General features: G+C 40.0%; 1 protein-coding gene across 1 annotated transcript in view; it reads right to left on the reverse strand.

Moving 5' to 3' along the window:
* Positions 1-22,130, reverse strand: part of ADAM22 (ADAM metallopeptidase domain 22) — a 123,184-nt gene that overhangs the window by 13,418 nt on the left and 87,636 nt on the right. The window contains exons 16-29 of the mRNA XM_019471096.1: positions 18,323-18,394; positions 17,583-17,675; positions 15,352-15,432; positions 15,074-15,124; positions 14,725-14,788; positions 14,110-14,215; positions 13,426-13,542; positions 12,549-12,717; positions 11,463-11,571; positions 10,405-10,495; positions 9,049-9,066; positions 6,055-6,162; positions 3,023-3,123; positions 2,377-2,443 (exon numbers count right to left, since the gene is read on the reverse strand). Coding sequence (XP_019326641.1) covers positions 2,377-2,443; positions 3,023-3,123; positions 6,055-6,162; positions 9,049-9,066; positions 10,405-10,495; positions 11,463-11,571; positions 12,549-12,717; positions 13,426-13,542; positions 14,110-14,215; positions 14,725-14,788; positions 15,074-15,124; positions 15,352-15,432; positions 17,583-17,675; positions 18,323-18,394 — 1,247 coding nt within the window. The remainder of the gene's footprint in view (positions 1-2,376; positions 2,444-3,022; positions 3,124-6,054; positions 6,163-9,048; positions 9,067-10,404; positions 10,496-11,462; positions 11,572-12,548; positions 12,718-13,425; positions 13,543-14,109; positions 14,216-14,724; positions 14,789-15,073; positions 15,125-15,351; positions 15,433-17,582; positions 17,676-18,322; positions 18,395-22,130) is intronic.

Below are 22,130 nucleotides of genomic sequence, written 5' to 3' on the forward strand. Positions count from 1 at the left end.
AATGAACCCAATTTTCTAGCAGTTGACTACACTGTCTCTACTAGTAACAGGAGACCAATAGTGTTACCCCTTTTCTTCCATCTCAACAATTATGCTTCATAGGACTCCCAAGGGCCACACAGGTGGACTTTCTAAATGCCGTCCACCGTTTCAGAACAGGTTTCAATATTCTTCTGTATTTCCCAGAGAAGGTAAGAAGGTAAATTTGTCTGGGGAAAGCCTCCATGTATTCTGAGGCATCCTCAAAGCAGCTGGCATTGCTTTTTGTTTTCCTAAATGAGTAAATGCTGCCCACAATTGGATCATTCTCAGTCAATTTTCTCTGCTCGTGAAGGAAGTTCTCTCTCTAACCAGAGCCACTGTGCATCCTCGGCAATTCTCTCCATTCCCCACTGAATTGGCACAGCATGTGGATCATTCAGTGGGAGCTCTATCTCCAAGTGGTGACAGGCTTGCCAAGAAGACTTGGATAAGCCATGCGGTCCTGTTCAATCCAGGATAGAACCCATAAGGAGAAAGAGCATTTTCCTGCCCGGCAGGTCTCTCCCAGGACCACACAAGCTGCGCTTCATCCCTAACAGGCTGCTGCACAGCCCTTGGGAAGTACAAGCCTCCCCTCTCTAGCACCAGGGCTGCTGCTAGATCGAGAGTCCATAACAAGCAGCAAGAAAGAAAATAGAGAATTAGGTGGAAATTCAGGGGCACCTTTAAAAGAGAAAAAAAATTACAGGGAAAAAGATTTCCAACTCACACTCTCTCTGTCTACCCACTTATTTAGTACTCCAAAGTTCTCAGAGCAAATGTATAATATACCAGCTGAGCAGCACAGAGGAAAAAATATGCTCATCGGGGTTTTTTGCTTTTACTGAAAATAATACTCTTCCCATGCAGTTACATTCACTCTAGGCTAAAAAGAGCTGATCTGGTTTCATTCTTTATGGACCAATTCAGCCCCAGTGTATACCTCTGCTGAATGACAGAATAATGGCATCATTAATTTAAACTTTTTTTTTTTTTTAACAAATATTGTTTAAGAAAGACAATTGGAAAATGAAGGTAAGCACAGGACAAGTTTCTAAAGAAGAATGTGCAATATCATTTGTATTCTTGGCAGTTTGGTCAGACTAATTTTGCTTTTATCAAACTGTCTCATGCAAAGAGAAAAGAAAATGAGCAAAATAATGTTCCAGTAGGAGTTTATCAGCATGAAGACCAAGATTACAGGGGCACTTGACAAATAAACTCCTCCAAGGGATCTGGGGCTAAAATTTCTGGTTCCATGTTGCCATTTTGACCATGCAATGTTATAATTGCAATGTGCATCAAACTATTATTTCTGTAACTTGTAACAGAGGGTCTTCTCTATGAACCTTTCTGAGCCTACTCACCTCAAGACAGTGCACTGCAGGTGGAAGAAAAGTTTCAGAACAAACTCAAAATCCCCAAACCGAAGAAAGCAGGGCCCAGAGAGGAGTTAGCATTATTAGTTTCCAGCAGGGTTGGTGTTAAGCCCATTTGCCCACACAGGTGCAAAGTTAGTACTAATGACACAGGGAAAGGGCACTGTCATTACCACTATGGTCAAAGAAGGGGTCGTTTCCGTGTGGTGTAAGTACTGTAAGAGCAGGCCAGTGCTTGACAAGCCCAGAGATTATGTTTCCAGCCATTCACCATTCATTCACGACAGGAGCCTGAACCAGTAGGCTTCAGTACATAAGAAAGGCTCTTTCCCTATGGGGAGCACTGCACACGTGGGCTCTTCAGTAAATGTAACCAACAAATCAATATAGAAAGCAACTCTAAGCCATACTGGAAAGGTCTGGGGATCAGTTGCTTGGTAAGGACTCTCATTACCCATTTATTGCAGGGCTTACTCAAGACTGGCTGTTTCAGGCTTACAACAATAAACTTCAGGGTACTCTCAAAGCAGACAGATACCTCTCCTAAAACCTCCAGGCAGGTACGCAAAGATACAAATCTCTGACTCTGCAATGGCCCAACCCAAGGTGAAGACAAGGCTAGGAAACAGGTTATCAGAAATTCAGTATTGAACCAGGATACACTCAGCAATGGCAGTTTACTGTAGACAAAAGCCTGCAGTGATGGTGCAGGCTGCCACCATCATTGGGAATTGCTATGGGAACGACTGTGAGGAAGCCTACATAAAAAAGAAAATTGATAGTTAATTTTTAAAGAATACATAAAAAGAGGTTGAAATACATTAGCCAAACCATCTACCAGACTATCAGTCAGCAATCAGAATGGGCCACAGAGCAAAAATGAGCTGTCTACTTTTCAGTACTCTTAATCTCCATCTACAAAACACAAATATGAAAACTGTACTTTTTGGCTTTGCTTTTATAAGTTCAGACTTACTCAGTTGAATTAGACCGTGGCCTAAATCTTTTGCCTCTGACTTTCTTTCTGTTTCCTCCTATATTACCTGAAAGAAATCAAAGGATAAAGACAGACAGTAAAACAACTTGAAACTCACCTGCGTCCCATGCCAAACTGTATATTCTTTTTGCATCCCCAGCAAAAGAGTCGTTACCTCATTAGCTTTAACCATTTAAAAGTCACAGGTCAGTCCCTCTTGATTTACCTCAGACCAGGTAAACTTGACACTTAGGTGATCTTTCTCTACTTTTTGCTGCAACTGTGCAGAGCAAAAAACTCCTTAATTTCAGCTTTCATTTGAGAAAATCACTACAATTCAAAAAAACCACTGAACACTGCCTGATAAAATCACAGAAGCTGGCAAGAGTGAATAGACTTCTTCCTCTTTCTCATGTTAGCTCACACTGGAGGAATGGGAGAAATTAAATGTCATTTCTATGTGCCAAAGCATTGTGCAAAAAAGGTACTTGTGTAGGGTGCTTCTAAATCCCAATTCCAGCTTAATAACAATTAGCACAATTTTAAGGAGTCATGCTGCTGTCCTAAGATCAGCCAAACTTTCAGCAGAGCAGTAATGGCTCAGAGGCTGGTTTCTACTGTGGCCAGCGTAGAGGTTCACACTTACCTTGCCAAGAATTACTCCTAGGCCTCCCATTTTCACAAATGTCTGAAATATGTTTTGTGTCTGGGATCCTTTCACTCCATGAATGAGATAATCCATTTGACCTGGAATAGGAGGGCTCAGATGCGGTTATTGTTAAGGGTATTGTCTCACATCAGTGTTAGTTCAGCGGTTCAGAGAGTCACATTCCCAAGGCTGGTGGCATAACACAGCCTAAGGTCTGTCTGCACTAGCAGAGCATCCAGGATTTCTGGTTAAACCCTGCAGTTACACTTTGCCAGTTGTCCCTGCAGTGGTTTGGTGTATCCATATTCAAGAGCCAGGCTTCAGCAATGCTTTCTCCCATGTCTACTGTGGAAAGCACAAATACCAGTGCACACCAGATTTCCAGCTCTGCCCTAGTTCTTAGCTGGAAGATGCTCTTCTAACTGTGCTCGTCTCAAGGTGTTTTTTCCTCACATCCCACCTGCAGGCTGCGCACTCTCTCCTTGTGCTGTTGCAGGAAAGCTGGGACTGCTTCCCTCTACCCACTGCGACAAGTCTCAGGGGTCCAGGAGTCTGCGATGAACATCCTCCCACCCACAGCTGGTAGCTCCAGCGGAAGGTAACTCTGTCTCATTTTTGCTTATTTTGAATTTTTATTATATTTTGTCAGCTAATCACTACAGTATATAATTTTAATGCCAAACTCAAAGCCAAAAACAGTCTTTATATGTAGGTGCTTGGTGCAAACTAAAGTTTTTCTTTCTTCTTGTACTCCCTCTAAGAGCCAGAGATGTGTGTGGCAAGGTCCAACACATGGGGTTTTGCAACAGGCTCCCTCCTGTTGAACTAGAGCTGCTGCTCAGCTGTTCGCCATGAGATCTACAATTATTACCAAAAGAAAAGAAAACAAGTTCAAAACTGGTCAGAATAGATGGCTTATCTATTACAAAGAAGTTTTGCTTAAAGGATCTATTTCTGTAGTTTTTAAGTCTGAATACTCTTGCATTTTTCAGCCTCCGCTTTCCTGGGAGGGTAGGCATCTGACAGATGCCCTTCAGCTTCCAGAAGACCAGGCTAATCACAGCCACACTGAATGAAGTCCAGGGTTTCATTCATTACTTACTTACAGCATGAAAGGTCTGAGAACCAACAGATCCTTTAAGAGATTTTATAATAATTTATCTTCTCCTCCTAATGGTCTCTTTTCAGGTTCAGGAGTGTCTTGCTATATACTGGTTTTGGTGTTTGCCATTTCATAATAGGAAGAGTTATCATAAAGTTATCTCTTAATCCTTGAACATCCTAATACTAACACTTCATAGTGCTTTCCAGCATGGAGAAGCCCAGGTGGCTAATGGCCCGGTCACTCTAATGTCTCCCAAGAGATGTAATCCGTATCTGCACACAAAGCAAATCAAAACCAGCTTGAAAGGTAGGAAATAGCACTCTGGGCATTGAAATGGGAGGACTATGTCAGCTCCACCACAATGTTAATGGAGTATTTGTCAGACTTACTTTTCCAGACGTTACAGTGGCACAACATACCTGAACTGGTGGTGGGGAACAACAAAACTCTCTAGTACAGACAGACCTTAGAAGCCATTAGCTTTTTGGAACAAATAATAAACAGAGACACAGGAAAGAAATGAAGTATGAAAAGAAACACAGATACTGAATGAAAGAAGAAACATATTAAATGATATTCATTTAAAAACAAACTATTTTTTCTTAACTGAAACCTGCTTACACAAAGCTATGAAAACTTGCTTCCCCAAGACTTCTTTAGAAATTTTATCCAAATGAGAAAAGATTCTCCAACACAAACAGTGCATCATTTAAGATTAACGCTTGCTCCCTGAAAACAAATAATTTATCCACTCACAAATCTAAAAAGTGGAATTTAAAAATTAGAAATCATTAATTAAGTATAGATTACTACAGTTTTCTTCATAACATATTCATTAGAACAGACTGAATTAAGTTGCATATAGGATCAAGCTGCTATACACAAATAGCAAATGTCACTGCAAATATATCCCTTCCATACATTTCTCTTCATTTCCTTTGAAATAACAACAAAGAAAATGGCTTCATCAACTGCACAGTTATAGACTGCTCAGCGAGACAAGAATTGAGAATTGCAGTTTTCTTATGAAGCAGTTCAGGATTGTCTATCCCTCCTACGACATAGTGCTTCTCATAAATTGTTTTAAAGCGCTAGCTGGAGATTTTCATAATTAAAGGATCTCTAACTGCAGAGGGATGATGAGCATCATGACCTAATGACCTTAGCAATTACAAATAACTCTCAATGCTTTTCAATGAATTTTCCATTTTAAAATGTTGATGGATTTTTAAAGCAACTGGAACAATAACAGAATTAGTGAAATCTGATCAAGGGCAAAATCTAATGCCCTCCTTGGTTACCCATAATAGCAAGCAGAAAACTACAGAAAGTCTCTGTAGAATTATTTTCTAAGATAACACTTGGTGACCATTTAGTATACCAGTCTAGTAAGTGGAATAAAATGCAAGCACCATCATCTTTAATGTGAGACAGCAAGAATATTATCCAGAACTGTAGGTCAACTCAGTGAATTAATGACGCTTACAAATAAGATATAAAAGTAACATTTATATTCAACAGCTTATGTTTATAACTATTATTGAAGCAAGACAGTGTTCCTTTTCTTTGATTACATGACCACGATTTAAAAAATTGTGGTTCTTCTATTTAGGTTTTTTTTGAGCCAGCAATTATTATTACTGTCTACTTGAAAACAATTCTCAAGCAGGAAGATGATGAAAATTTGATTAACTGAAAATTGGTTTACAATGGAAAACTTGTTTATTCTGGACTAATTGTAATAATTAGCAGCTCAGGGCATGTGAGAAAAATCAGTAATCAAAGCACAAAGGATGCTATTTCAAACATTCCACAAAGAAAGAAGAAAGAATCAAACCTGCTGCAAAACAATGAAATGTTCTGACTAATGGAATAATGGGTGATGGAACAGGTAGAAATCTGAAAATGCGACAGAAAAGCAGACCTCTTCTTAGAACTAGATGCAGAGTTTGTGCTGACTCCAGGAGGCATGTCGCTATAAAAAGAGTCGGCCTCTCCAGGCTTTTTTACATAATCTCCCTGGGGTATTTGTCTAAAGTATAATAAACATTGTAGAGTCAGAAAACATGACAGGCACCAGCACGCACACAAACATGCACAAATATTAGTTTAAAAGAAAGAGGCAAGGATTGCGATCCTTGAGGAAACCTGTTAACCACACACAATAAGCCTATTAATAAATAATTCAACCACCTGAGAGAAAACTCTCACATGCTTCTGATATGTGCAGAAAAGTGGATTATGTGGTTTTGGTAAGGGAAAACAAGGAACATTTCACTGATAAACTCTGATCACAATTTTCAAAGTGAATAGTTTGTGGTTCTTGAGACATTGGATAACCAAGTTCAGACATTTCAAATGGCTCATTGCGCTGGTTGTGAAAAGCATCCCCAGGTGCAGTACAAGTACTGCAGCCTGAGCTGAATGGCATGCCTGCATCAAAAAGGAGTTCAGGAAAAGTGAATGCTTTTTTCCTTCTGAGGTAGATGCTTTCCATTTAATTTTTGTGATCGTTATTGAATTCAAGAATAGCAACCTGTTGAGTCGTTTAAACCTCAGGAGGAGAAAAACCTTAGTTTATTAACTGTTTTCTTGTGCAGGGGAACTAATGCCAGCGTCAGAGGTTGTCAGCTACTCCTGATTACCACAGTAGACTCAATCTGCCAAGACACACAAAAATAATGCCACACACATCTGACAATAGTTTATCCTTTTCCAGTACTAGAAGCTCGGTTATGGTGCATAAAACTGTCTATGCATTAGAAAGTCCTAATCAAGTTATGCACTTTTTGCAGGTGAATTCATTGCCAGAAGAAAAACTGCCGTGCAAATATTCCAGTTACAGTTCCACCAAGTTGAAAAATCCTCCCTAGTACAAGTAGTTACTTTGAAAGCTGGCTATATCATAATACCAGCAACTTAATTATCTATTCAGCCTCGCACCTTTCAAGGCTTTTTTGCTTCAGTCTGCCCCTATTAAGATGCGCATTTATCAGAAGGTTGATTCACATTCAGACTGTGTCCAACTACAGACCTGAACTGGGGTCTCTTCATTCCGTATCTGAATTTCTAATGCTTCTAAAGTATTTAAAATATATAATTATATGGCACATAAATCATTAGTGTAACGCAGTACTTCCACACTATTTCTTCTAGCATCTCTCGAGTCTCAGTTCTTTCCCCATTCCTTGGCTGGTACATCAGTGTGTTCGGAGTCGACTCAGTGTGGGCAGCTCTGCTCTCCAGGCTTCCTCCAGCAAACTGCCCTTTCGGTACTCCGTCAGAAATAACTTCCCGTGTAGATGTCCCCTTTAAGCCACGCTATCCCACCTCGCAGAATCCTTGCTAATTTGCTCTTTTTATTACTTTCATTTTACTAATTTCAGTTGCTTAGTACTACCAAATATCATTCCGTATGTAATGCTCAAAAATACCTTAATGGCTTGTTTTCATCTTTATTTAAGGAGTAATCATAAACAATTAAAAAAAAAAGGACACTCTGGACACTCTGATGGATGTCTGTTTTTTCCATTTATGGAGCACTCCTTGTACATATCCACAATTATTCTATTTAGAAGTCAGCCTACAGAACTTCATTTTCTGCATGAAGGAGATTTAGTTGCTAAATATCTCCATCACCTTTAAAATGATGGAGCCCTCCATCATCTTCAAAAGCCTCAGCTTATGCTGGTTTCTACTCTGCCCATGCCCACAGACACAGCTGCAGACTGACCGCATACTCACAGCTCTCTGTCCACATACTAATTCCTGGAGATGAGGGAATTTGAAGAAGATAGATTCTCTAATATTCTGATGTGAACATGCATGGGGCAGTCTCTTTCTGTTTTGGCTGCTCTGTCCTCAGCCAACACTGATACACCCACAGTAGAGTGACTTGATGGCCATGTTAGTCTGTGCTTATAGATACATCGCGTGCCACTAAGCAGCACCAAACCCTGAAATCCTGCCTTCCTTGTGCCAGGTGACATTTCCTACCCACCAACCTCTCCATAAGGCTTGACTTCAATAGCTTTGCTTTTTTCTCATTACCGTTCCTGCCACCTATCTGACCTTGTAGTACGCAACCAGCACTTGGCAGAGCTTTTCTGCTTTTTGCAAGTATTTTGAGCCTGGCAGAGAAAGCGCTACACAGGTAGTGGAAATGGAGAACAAGCACAACGGGTAGCAGCAACAAAGCAAGCAGCAGCTTGGACCAGGAGGTGGTGATACAGGCAGAAAACAGGGGAATTTGAGAAACCCTCTTATCTGTGGAGGACTGGGAGAGGAAGGAGCCAACTCCTCCCCAGAAGACCCATCTGCCAGGCAGATGACTGATCAAAGGGAGGTGGTCTTCCAGGAGCCAAACCCCAGTCACGAGGAACTGTTTGGGTTTTGGCCACAAGCTTGAGAGGGCGAAAGCTCAGCCCTGTGCTGAAGACGGTACCATGCTTTAGCTACAAATCAGTAGAGCAGGGTGGCAGGAAAGAATGGGCTCTTCATTCGCACAGCAATTTAACTGCATTGTATTTTTAACTGCAAAGAAGCTCCAGGAATGAATTTGTCTCAAAAGGCTCCTGAACATCATGTTAATATTAATTATTCAATTCTCAGCCTCCCAAGAACACTTTCACTTCTAATAGCAGATTTTCAGTCTCTCTTATTGGAAATATTCTCCTGTTTTCCTAAATAAAACAGTCTATCTCAGAAGGAAACATTATTTTTGCTACTGAGTCCACTGAAATCAGGATTTCAAGCAATGCATTTATACAATAAATACCAATTCCAATATTCAAGCAAATATTCTTTAAAATATGATAATTCATCACTGTATTTTCTTTATAGAAAACATAGTGATCACTATATGTAAATGAGCAAGAGAGAAGAAAAGCTACCACATTCCATTACTTTTATGACATACCTCTGTCTTCTGTAGTTTCTTTCCATACAAAGAGAAGAGAAAGAAAGAAGAATGAGTTATCAGTATGCAGGTATACATGGTCAGTAAAAGAAAAAAAATGTAAAGACAAAAGCAATGCATGCAGAATGAAATTTTTGCTCAAAATATTTCTACAGAAAACACTTCTGAAATAAACATACTCATAAACATACTGAATCAGAATAAACAAGGAAAAGATACTCATATTGATGGCTAAAATAAGTGCTGAGTTCGAGGTGCAGTTCATGATGAGTTTAAGTCTATTCACTGTGAAGCTGCTAGTGGAAAGTGCACTCTTGCCCTCCACCTCCAAAAACCAATCCCACTGGCTAGATGTGATCTCAGAATGAGCCCTTAACTTTTGGAGTTGTACTCAAAATAGATGTCCAGATTTTCAGATACTGCCAGAAGCTGAGGGTGATATACCAAGACAGCATAACCTACCTTTTTACTACCCTAGTCTTCATACTTTTTTCCAAATGCTTCTTTCGTTACATGTTTCTGAGCTGCCCTCAGCCTACCTCAGTCTAGCAAACCAGCAGGGGATGAGCCAGTTTGTTACGCCAAACCGCTGGGGCCGTGTTCCAGCTACAGCACTGCCTGCAGCTGAACCTGCCCTGCCCTTCAACCACACCAAGGACCCGTGGAGGAAGGACTTCAGGAGCCAGTCTCACCCAAACACAGGTGACAAAGTAAGTACCTTGAATCTTTTTTTAATACCTGCAAAAAACCTAAACCCCCCTGGTTTTAGAAAAAATTCACAAAAGGAGAAAAATTGAAAAAGAGCAGTCAGGCTAAAATAATCCATTTTGCCTTTCAGTGAGTGGAACACTGACAGCTCTACACCAGGAGAGAACTTGCACCTTATTTGCAAATTACAGCTCTCTCTCTTGCTGAAAAACGCGCCTGAATTAATTTCAGGTTAAGCTGACAATATAAACATCTGTTTAAGGAAGCCTAAAGTTAAATGCTTTACTGACTATCTGAAGGCTAATCTTGCTAAATTTACGTCATCATTAGGAAAGATTTATAATCGAATCAGACTATATTCTTGTATTTCCTTTGTCAGATACCGTAAAATAATAATCTGATCATCTACAAAAAAAGAAAAGAAATAACTAAATAAGAATCAATTTCAAACCTGGATCAAGCTCTCCAAAACCACACACACATGCAAGAATTGCTTGTAAAATGCTAATACTATAAAAATGTCACTGTATAAATATAATCCAATTTGGATTTTTTAGATTATGTTTGAATTGTTCTTTTCATAACATAATCAGCTATCAGATGAAATAAACATTTTTAACTCTATTAAGAACAACACAATTTACTTACTTGTAACCCCAACCAGTTATTCCTAAAACGAGAGCCAACACTAAAATGGTGCCAGCGATAGCCCCTATTATTATATTTGTGCTAACAACACCTGGAAACACAAGAAAGGGGAAAAATGTACAGGGTTTTAGGAGAAAAATATACAAAAACAGTAAATGCACTGTCTTTCAAAAACCTGCTTGGACAACTTGCACTAGGCTGATTAATTGTAACCAGTGATATAATCTTGAAGTATAGCATGGACATAGAAAGATCATTTGTAAATCAAGCTTTAACCTCTGTGTCCGTTTCCCTTAACTGAACACTTGCTACATGGGAAAGTTGTGCCAGGTATGCCAATATAATGTTATCAATATTAAACTGCTGTAGCTTACATCCTTATAACCTGCCTGGCAAATACATGCTTACATTGGAATAAAAGTGACTTTTTTGTTTGTTTTTGCTCAAATCCCTTCCACAGCTGAATAAACTAAGCAAAAGAGACATTCTGGAAGATGGTAAAACTGTCCCCCCACAAGGATTTATAATGAAAAAGATTTACACCCTCACTTTTTCACGATATATCTTTCTCTTGTATGCAAGCCAGAAGATGAATAAAACTTTCACTAAAAAAATGTAAAAGCCTAAAATTTGTGCGCCAACATTCTGCATACTGGCCATGTAATAAAAAATTGACTCTACAAATAAAAACCAATCATGTAAGCAACATTACCTTTCCATCTAGATATGAAAAGTCCCAGTAACTTTTTACTTGTCTTAATCTATCAATATACTTAATAAGGCCACTCAGATGATTGGGAGAAGCAAGGTACAACCGGACACACTGGTACCAGTCCCGAGAGTTGTACTGAGTGCTTGTGAGCAGCACCGCTCGCATCCAGCCCCAGATCTAAGACCTCATTCACAGACACAGGGAGGAAGGGAAGGGAAGGGAATAAGGCTCCTAATGGTGCCTAATGTTGTATGCTAACTGAAAGAGTAGGAGATCCAGTTTTGCTTAATGAACCTTCCTCAAATCCAAGCTTTTCCAGTTATTGGTAAAAATTATAACAACGTACCTTTATTGATGGCATCTTTATCAAAAAATATATCATCTTTGATGCGAAAACTGCAGTCATCTCCTCCCCAGAATCGGTCACAGACACACTTTATTTCATTGCTACAAACCTGCAGCCAAAAGTGCAGCTCAGAATAAAATCATAAAATTAACATTTTCCCATAATTAATAACTACAGTATAAGTACAGTCATATAGCACTGATTTTGACTGCCTGCAAAATTTTGCAAAATGTTTTTAATATACAGCATTTTTTAATTTATATGTTAGGTATAAATGTATTAAATGTATTCTTATACTTTATATATAAATGTATGTAATATGTATTAATTACCTTAATATATTTTAATGTAATATATATTTAATAGAGCCATTTATAATTGCTTTGGGAGACTCTGAACCTCAAAGATTTTATTTTTTCAAAATATGATGAAATGGTTAATTTCAGATTAAAAAGGGAGTTTTAATGCAGTGTAAAAGACAAAAGATGTTATGAGAGACCAACTCCTTTGATCTCAGCTCAGCCGTAGGGACCTGGACACTGCTTCAAACCGTGTGAGGGACTATGGGACTCGCCAGGGCCACAGCAGAGCCATAGGCAGTGCACCGAGCGGAGAAGCTGTCACTAGCCAAGAGCCAGCTCGCTGCCCTCTCCTCTAGAGCAAAGTAACTCTCAGCCAACAAAATCCAACAACTTTATAAACCTTCTTGGCCGACATAATACAGAGGGAATTAAAAAGAGCATCTGGAAGAACAGAGACCCAAGTTTCTCAGTTCTTAAACCTTTATATTCTCCAGTACATTGCCTGAGGAAATATCACGTTAGCAGAAGTGATAGCAAAAGAATTGATTGATAAAATTTTTGCAAAACTAATATGTACTTACTGTGACTCATTGTTTAAGATGCCTTGACTGTGTGCATTATGTTTATTTATGTGCTTCCTCCCCCTTTCCTTTTCAAAAGCTTCTCCAGTTTAAAGACTTCTAGAGTCACGCTGCTGGCTTCCTGAAAGGTCTAGCTAGTACACTACACAACGCCAGATACTCAGCAAAAACAGAAAAAAGGATTAAAGAGTACAAGAACATACACCATGTCCTGAACAAATTTGGCTGTCTGTGGTGCCTGGGCAGGTACTGAAGTTGAAGGCCTCGGTGGGGAGGCAGCGATGCTCAAGGCACACCATGTTCGGCCCACACGGCGTCCCATTCTCCACATAGCCCAGGTCTGTCTCCTCATCGAGCTTCACATGGCCACCACTGCAAGACAACCAAGAGGACCCCGGAGGCTTGTGCTGTGATTAGATGGGACTGCTTGAGAAACTGGGCTCTGGGCTGCTGCCTTCATTTCTGTCTGCATTATATGATGCCCAGGACCAGGAAAGAGTAAGTATTGGCTTATTTATCTCACTGGCCCTAACGTGAAACAAACTAAAATGCAGCATACCTACATGAAACAAATGTAATGGTGAAAATTTTCCTGTGTAGGAGCTAGTGTTGGATAAAACATTGAGCTTACTCATGTAGGACTTTGTTTCATCTTACAGTTGTGTGAAGCTATGATAACACACCAGGTCTATAATTGGGATTCAGCTAACATATGGCAACGTATTAAGCTGCCAGTTAGCTTTGGCAGTGCAGGCATATGTCTAAGTATTTTGAGTACATTAAGTACTTCACAAACATTGATTTTACTATTGTAAAATTAAGAGGCCAGAGAAGAGCATTATGTCTCTTCAGGCAAAATTAACTACTACACAGAGGGGACTGCAAAAGCAAAACAGCTGCGCTCCTCACACACAGTCAAGTTCCTGAAGCTTAACAAAGGTTGAGCTAGAATAATGGTTATGTGTTAATAGGAAAAAAAAATTAATGGAAACAGTTGTTCTCCACTTAGGAATGAGAAAGCTGCTTTTCCATGTAAGATGGATATTGATTGTCTGTTCTGTTTTCAGGATTTCCAATTACCTGCAGTTGTAGACTTTTCCAAACTGCAAGATTGACGATGTGATTTCACCATCAAGTTCTCCAAGCCTGGGCACACTGGATATATTGGAGCACAGAAGGTATCCACAAAGCACATCCCTGCATTGAGAGAATAAACAGATACTCACTGAAAAGAAAATTCAGTGAAAATGGATGATCAAAAAAATGTGTTTTTCTTCACTTGCTTTGTAACGTTTGTTATTCCTTGCTTTTCTCCCACTGACAGTAACTCCCGTAAATAATGTCTTGTTTCCCAAGAAAACTATTTTCCTCAGAGCTTAGACTGGGAAAAGAGTATTATCAAAATTATCAAAAATATATTATCAAAAATGCTCTGAGTAATAGCAAGCAGTGAGCTGTCAAGAACAAACCACATCAAATTGGTTTATTATCGTATTAAGATACAGTAACTGGCCCGCAGAGGAGAAGCAGTAGATACTGGCTTTTGGTCCAAGTGCTCCCAAAGCTCAGATGGTGCTCTCTTGACAGAAATCATCTCCTCTCGACACTCCTCTCCCTCCAGAATTTCCTGCACTATGGTCTGCAGAAGAAGGCCAGGAGAAGTCTGTTCTGTACAGAGGCTTTTTGAGCCTCTTCATGCCAGCTAGAGAACTGGATCAGGGATAAAAATCTCATACCAGTTGTTTTCTAAATGGATCAACTTACTGTTTATTGCACTGTATCCAAGAGTCCTTGTCTCTTCCACAGTTCCCTTTCTCAGTCCCTTCAATATTCAGCTTCTCATAGCAGTACCTGTCAGCAGCTGTCACTTCTAAAAACAGAAACAAATCTCTTCTAAGATGATGAAGACTTCGAAAAGCCAGGTCCTGGGAAATGGCGATACACAATCAAAGCAAGCAGAGCTTCCCAATCTGTGAACTGCAGTACCAATGGTCTGCAAGTGGCCTGTGAAACTCTGCATGGTGTTCTCAATGAAAAGTTTTATGTTGGCACCACAGGACTGTTTTAAGATTTTGTTCAGATTGACCAGGATTTATTGGTCGAAAATGTCCAGAAGCCACTGAAATAAATCAATAAATATGAGTATAGGCTCCCTAGGTGGTTATTAATGAGAAGTTACCTAAGACTTCAGAATAATCACCAGTAAGTTAACCAACACTAGAGAAAGAGCTGGAAAAGAGGATGGAAAGACAAAATGAGGAGGGAAGAGGGGGAGGGACATATGTCCTGAATATGTTTCTTCCGTAATTTTTCTCAGCTAAGATAATCTTTCAAGCCACATGAACAACAAACAACTTAGAAACAATAGAATTCACTCACTTTCACCCCAGATATATTTACACTGCCGGTCCCTGGTTTTACATCTTCCTCCAAAACAAATACCCTAGAAAGAAAGAAAAGATACAGAAAAAGTTTCAAATAACTTGATTTTCCAAAATATGTATTTGTTTAATATACAGATTTGTCACATGCTTTCTATTGAGGCAACTACTATGTGATTCTACTTTCTGTTCATTTAAATGCTTAGCTCCAAAATATAACTAGCACCCAAAACTCAGGAATGTCAGCAGAACTGTCCCAGGTGACTTCCAAAGACCTTAAACCAAAATCTATAAAAAGGAATCTATAAAAGCAGAAAGAATGTAAAACAAATTGACGTGCTAATTACCTGCTTGTTATCACATGAATATCCATCCATTTTATGGATATTGGGAGAACACTATAGAAAGAGAAAATAACTAATATATCATAAATCAGACAAGCATGGAAGCAAAGCATACAACAAATGTCGTATGGAAAATTATTTCAGTATCATGCCTTTTTTTTCAGTATCAGCAGGTTTAATACAATTTTTATACACCTTACTATACAAAATGGTAACATCCATAGTGATTGAGAGACTACAGGTGTTTTTTTAATCTCTTGGATAGAAGATATAAAAATCACCTGACTGGAATTTCCTGTGCAGTTCTCTGCAATATCACAATCATTCACTGCTTCTCGGCACAAAACTCCTTTAGGTTCAAACTGAAAAAAAGGACAGAAAATTATTGTCTTGATTTCTCCATATCTTGCCTTAAATGCAATGCTTTCCTACGAGTTTTAACTAAAATAAAAAATGTGAAGTTTTCATGTGCTGACTGAAGTGGGAAGACTTTCCTTTCCCTGGTGCAGACGTTGCACGGGTCAAGCCACCGGCCATTTACTGGTGCAAGTGGTACCACTGAGGGACCCCCCGCTGAGTGCATCGAGTGTGGGGCCGAGCAGGATAAGTGCTCTCCCGGGACACAGGACCCCTGGCGTTTATCAAATCAATACTGCAGTGGCTTGCACCATTATCTTGACCAGGTCACTGTGCCTTTTTGTGACTATTTTACTCTTCTTTATGAAACAGGGAGAGTGATCCTGATCTTCTTTCTAGGGATGAATAACACTGCAAAGCTCTAGGTATAAACACTATGGTTATTACAATGCTCCATTGTAGAAGAGAAACTATTAATAAATGTACTGAATTCCATATGGTTTGACACCATTTTCTAAGTGACCAGATATTTAACAACGAAAAATGTATCAGTGACCTAACATAGGCATTTTGGTTAAAGACTTCTGTGCTAACTCTCAAGACTTGTAAAAGCAGGAAGACATCCCATTAGTGGCAATTGTTAGTGCAGACCTCTTATTTTCCCTGAAAGGTTTCTTAAGTCTGTGATATTCAGTTCATTTTGCAGCTGTGTGACTTTTTTTCCGGATCTGCATGCGCATACATTTTTTTGGGGACAACTGCTAACTCCACAGCTGGCGTGAACGGACACACGTCAGTGGAAGAGCTAGACTCTGGTACTTTCTCAGCCTTCAGCTTATTTTTTCCCTACCAGTCTCTGGAAAAATGCAGACAGACAAGAATGTTGTCAGAGACACTACAGATGCTGGGATGTACACCCACCATGTTTTGCTTGCAATCCCTCCATCACTCCTGCTTTCAGGCAGGGTATTACAGGAGAAGGTAACCCCAAGTTTGGGAACTGTTATACATGGTCTTTTGAGTTGTCCTGATTAACACCTCCTAGGGACACGTGTTTTGCAAAATTCTGCCTTTCCTTTCATTGGCTCACCTTCGCCACTCTGTATGTAGATAAACCCTTCTCTCGTTTGCAAAAAAAATGTAGGTATGCAGAAGCTTAATTTTTTTCTGAGAGTCTTTAATATGGTGCCTATGTGACTTGGATACTTGAACAAAATTCACCCACACTGGTAATCTGCTAATCTTTGATCTTATATTAAAAAAAAGGAATGTGCTTAGGGAAATGTGATCTGTTCCAGCATAATCTGTGCTTTTTCTTTTTTTAACATTAGGATGAGCACGAAGTCAAGAATGTGGTCCACAGTTATTACTAATGCTCTTCCTAAGGAAATGAAACCCTCAAATGCCCACAGATAAAGATAAAAATATCACACAGAGTACACCACGGTTTTAATAACATTAATAATAATTATCATTACTACTAAATGAGTATAAACAACTATTTTAAGTCATATTTAGCTGGGCTCCCTTCCTTACAGCCAAGATCTGGCTAAACCTCCTTTTACTATTTACCGAGGTATCAGGAAGAATACCTTATAGTTTACACAGGGCTTGATTCCCTTTACTCAACAGGATTTCAGTCAGTCCAAACATAAGGAGATACAGGCAGACCTAAGTAAAATGGAAGTCAGGTGTCTTTTAGATGAACGCTTCTGAACAATTCTGTTAGCTGCGGGTTTTTTGGGGTTTTTTTAACTATATCCTTCTCTCGGCCCTCTGTGGTACGATCTTCCCATTCAGTCTCATGGGCAAATCCAGAGCAACATGTAAGGCTTTGGGAGCAGCACATGGGTAAGGATGTGCATGTTTAAACAAGGACATCTAATGAAACCTCGTGGAACTTCAACCTGATTCAAACTTGTCTGAAACTGGAAGGCTTTAATTCAGCTCTGCATTTGATCACAATCCCTGCCCCAAGAAGCCCAGGCTAAAAGAAAGAGAATAGCCCCAGACGAACCAGTTTTCAGCCAATTTTAAAAGGCAAGCTTTCAGAAAAGGAAACACAAGGTCTGCAAGGAAAAAGACGTGCTGCGGTGCCTGTAGCCACCTGGATGCATTACTGTCAGGACGCTGCAGTGAAGGTCACTGCCCTTACCCGGCACTTCCGACAGCAAAGCCCGTTGCTGCACTGGGAACCTGCCGTCAGGGTGCAAGTATTGCAGCACTCTCCTCCTTCGCTGGCACACTCCTGGGGAACACACACACTTATAACAGAATACATGGGAAAAGCAGATGAGCCGCAAGCTCTCTTATTACTTCTCATCTTAGCTTGCTACCTGAACAGATTTTTAACCAGGCTTTTAGGCACCTGGAGGCAGAAAAAGAAGCATGCACTGTCAGGTATGAAGCTCCTGCACAGCTGTTTGCTATGCAATATAGGAAATAATTTTCCTAACTTCACAGTTAGGAATCATTAAATACTGACATTTTAGCACTGACCAGAATCATGTTCCCATCTAGGAAAACACTTTCTTTAACATCCTTTAAGGCTTGATTCTGCACAGGTAGCTATTGCTATTACTCTTCAGAATTTATGTGGTGATAAAATAAAAAAGCTGGCCCACATTGTGTTAAACATGATGGAAAAAGGTAAGAAATGATGAATCCCTTGCCATAGGACCTTAACATTGCTTGTCTTCCTCCACTTAATGTCAACAGCAGTGATGGGCAGCACCCACATTGTGTTAAACATGATGGAAAAAGGTAAAAAATGATGAATCCTTTGCCACAGGACCTTAACATTGCCTGTCTTCCTCCACTTAATATCAACGGCAGTGATGAGCAGCACCGTGTCCTGGAGAATCTAGTGGCTAATTTAAAGTACGTTGCACTTACCGCTATTGTCCCACAGTCACACTCTTCTCCGTCTTCCACAAAGCCATTGCCACATTCTGGAGGATCCAGAAGCTGCAGGGCAAAATCAGAAATCAAAGGGCATGTGTCTCCTAAGGGAATCATTGTCATATTTATTCTGTACAACATGGAGTTTTTTAGCTAGCACTCCAAATGCATTAACCAAAACACAGTACCCACAACTCAGGAAGAAGCAGACTAGAAACAACACAAACGAAATGTGAGAGAACGAACAATGCTGTGAATTAATTCATCAATACTGCAGAGTCACATGGAGTCTTCTGTGTGAGACTGCCATTTTTACAGCAGATTCAGTTTGAGCAGAAGCCACAATCAAAACAAAAGGTGTGACAATAAAAGAAAAAATTTAAAACAATATGACATTTTCATTATCATCACAGGGGTTGCAATTGCTGTTGTTCTGAAATTGAAGTGATGAGGGCTGTGTCCCCGGTTGATGCCTGCATAATACCTCCAGAAGGAATAGCCATAAAAAAAATTGTCCTTTGGGAGCACGTGGCTCAGAAATGCAGGGAGAGGGGAGAGGCTGGGTTTCTTTGTCAGTTTTTTTTGCAGTCGGATGCTTTTTCCTTCCCTTTTTCTCTACCACAGTTGGGAACTTTCAGCAGTTTTCCATAAGCATGTGTCACAGACATATCAGAAAGTATAGCTGGTGAGGCTTCCTCCCCTTCCCTTCAGCCTCCCCACTAAACTGTAACTTAAAATGTCTAAATCTGTATATTTGTACTAGTACTTTCCTTTCCTAGAGGCAAAATTCATTCACCATTTTTCACATAGGACCCATGCTATGTTATCTTTTAATGGACGCCTATACTCTGTTCTTTTCAGTTTCATTGCTTCCGTTTTCCTAAAATTTCTAGAGGTAATTCTTCAAGAAGAAATAACATGGGCATAACATTGGGCATAACAAAACATAAGAGTACTTTTACTACATAAACAAGAAGTCATATAAGCGTGTCACCAAGCCTAAAATTTTGCAGATTGTCCTCCGAGTTCTCCAATTAAACTAGGATCGTTCCAGAAACCACTCTGCTCACGAGCCATCTGCACAAGTATATTGCTCATGGTGTACAGTGCATTTTTCTCTGGCTGCTGCCTTTCTGCCAGTAGCCCACAGGATGGAGCATCATCCTGCGTACTTCGCTGTGCCACAAACCAGCCTGAGGCTTGTGGTACAGGCTGACGTGCTATTATTAGATCCCCCTATTGAAATGGAAATTTGACTGCAGCATGAAATGCGTATGTAGAATGTTACATTAAATGTAAGCAAGCAATTATCTTTTAGAACTATTAAAGAGTTGTTAAAAATGTTTGTTTCCATCATATTTTCCCAGACATCTTAACTTCTTCAGTATCTCTAGGTGTGATGCACAATACAGACAAGTAGATGGCAGTTACAGAGGGTCCTGCCTTGAAACATTGGGCCAATTTGCTGCAGTAAATAGGGACAGCTAAATATGAAATGGAAGAAAAAAAATGAAAAGCAAATTGGGTAACTTTTCCCCAAAAGTCATATAACTCATCCATTCATCTGAAAAGAGCATATGCTCAATCTGCTCCAGCAGTCATTGATGTAATTTTCGGGATCACAGCTGATCTTACAGTGGCGCACTGTCAAACACTGCACCTTGTCACATCAGTTTTCCTTTATCTCGTATTTCTTGAAAAGCAAAAGTAAGTTTGTGTTTCACCACCTTTGCTAGGAAACACGTCTTTGACAGCCTTGTGAATTACAGACATCCATTGACAATAACTTTAAACCAACACAAACAACGATACATAAAAGAGTCTAAATCACCCTGGCTTCCACATCTAACTTTCACATTTCCACATGCCATTAGAAAAAATTGTAAATGCTGGCAATCTAAATTGAGATGAGAGTAATTGGATTTTTCCAAGTGACAGATGTGTAAATGAACATAATCGCTACAACAAGCCCAAATAAGACACATTACACTATGGAAACAATTCACTCAGCAAAGAAATAAAACCACCAATATTTCTCTCAACATATAATGAGATGGGAAAAAGCAAACTTCTAAAATGCAGGTGCATTTTAAAGAATGAAAAATATTACATCTTATTAACGAATTACAGTGCTATCTCTCCACTTTTAATAATACATTCTTCCTTGAAAAGGAGACCTTTGAGAGATAAGCAGACTCAGCTTATCCAGATTTGATGCCTTCTCTTCCCCTCTCTAACATTTATGGAAATTCTGTGATTGTTGGAACATGCACTTTTTCTTAGTCGCTCCAGGAGGAACGCGCATCACTCCAGAATTGACTTTGTCTTTTACATCTGTGACCACCTCAGCTACCAAGTCTTTTTTCCACATTGCACTGTCTTTCTGCCTTAGCCTCTTTCCTTTGCTTGTTGAAAGACAGCCATTAAATAGAAGATAACATTAATTATATATAGAAAAGAGTCAAGATCATTATCCTGATTACTTTACATTTTAACACATGCTTCAGTAAATGGAGCAGGAATATACTGAAACCCTGCTGCAAACCCTCCATTGTAGAAGTGCTTGCATCTTGGCTGGAGTTTCTTAAGCCTTGTTTTGTATTTATCTCCCTTAAATGTCTCAGTTAATCATTTCACACTCTTTGCATCCTTCACGTGAATATACCTGTTTAGCAGGCCAAAATTGAGATAACAGAAGCAAAGAAAAGGCGAATACTATCTCAAGAGATATTCCCCACTTCTGCTTTCCAAGACTCATGCAGCAAGACCTCTGATTTCGTACTTCAGAGGCAAGTTTGGAGGGGATGGGTTAATCATTTAAGTGGGTCCCAATGCTTTTGTAGCTCTCCTGCCCCCAAGCCTTTAAGGAGGTAACACACCCTGCTAAATGAGGCAAGGTACAGTGGCACTGAGGACCAGGGTCCAGCAGGGATTTGCCAGCCTTCCCCGTCTGGGGGACGCCCCAGCACAAGGCAGGGCTGTGCAGAGCCACATGAGTTGGCTTGGAAGGAGCTAACACAGGGCTAAGATGATCTGAGCACCTCTCACCAGACACGTTTCTCCCCCAGCACACGTGGTTCAGAGGATGACAGACGCTGGTGACAGTGATGGGGACCATGAGGACAGTGCCTGGGGAATGAGGAGTGTGACGGGTACCCAGCAACCACGGGCTCTCCCCACGGAGAGTCACAGTAGTGACTGTCCCCTACTCCTTGGGGCTTTCTCTCCTGCTCTGACTCTTCCAGCTTTAGAAAAACTAGTCCATTTCCAAACTCTGTTCTGAGAGCCACTGTAAAAACTTCGCCTTCTCCGAACAGGGAGAATATCACAACCACTGGTAACTGCTGGTGCCTGCAAAGCCGTTGGGCTGCACAGCAGTGCACCCCCTGCAGAGGCTCTGGGAGTTGTGTCTTCATCTTGGGACACATGTGAAATAAAAGCAATCTTACCTCAACTTCCAGAGATTTGTACCAAAAGACATCAGTTCAACGCAAATTAGAATTCAAACTGCAAAAATTTACCAAGACACTTGAAACCTCAGCAAATAAATTCAGCAATATATTGTATTTACAATATTCAGAACAAACTGTGTGAGGGACGGTTCTAGATCAAAGCCTGTGGGAACTCTGTTGGACATGAAAACACTTATTAAAAAATTATTTAAATATAATTTCCAAACTACTATGAACTAAAATCAGCTACTTTCACTCATATCATAGAATCATAGAATAGTTTGGGTTGGAAGGGACCTCTAAAGGTCATCTAGTCCAACCCCCCTGCCGTGGGCAGGGACATCTTCAAC

Source organism: Aptenodytes forsteri, unplaced genomic scaffold (assembly GCF_000699145.1).
Source record: "Aptenodytes forsteri isolate BGI_AS27 unplaced genomic scaffold, ASM69914v1 Scaffold172, whole genome shotgun sequence".
Taxonomy (NCBI): Eukaryota; Metazoa; Chordata; class Aves; order Sphenisciformes; family Spheniscidae; genus Aptenodytes; species Aptenodytes forsteri.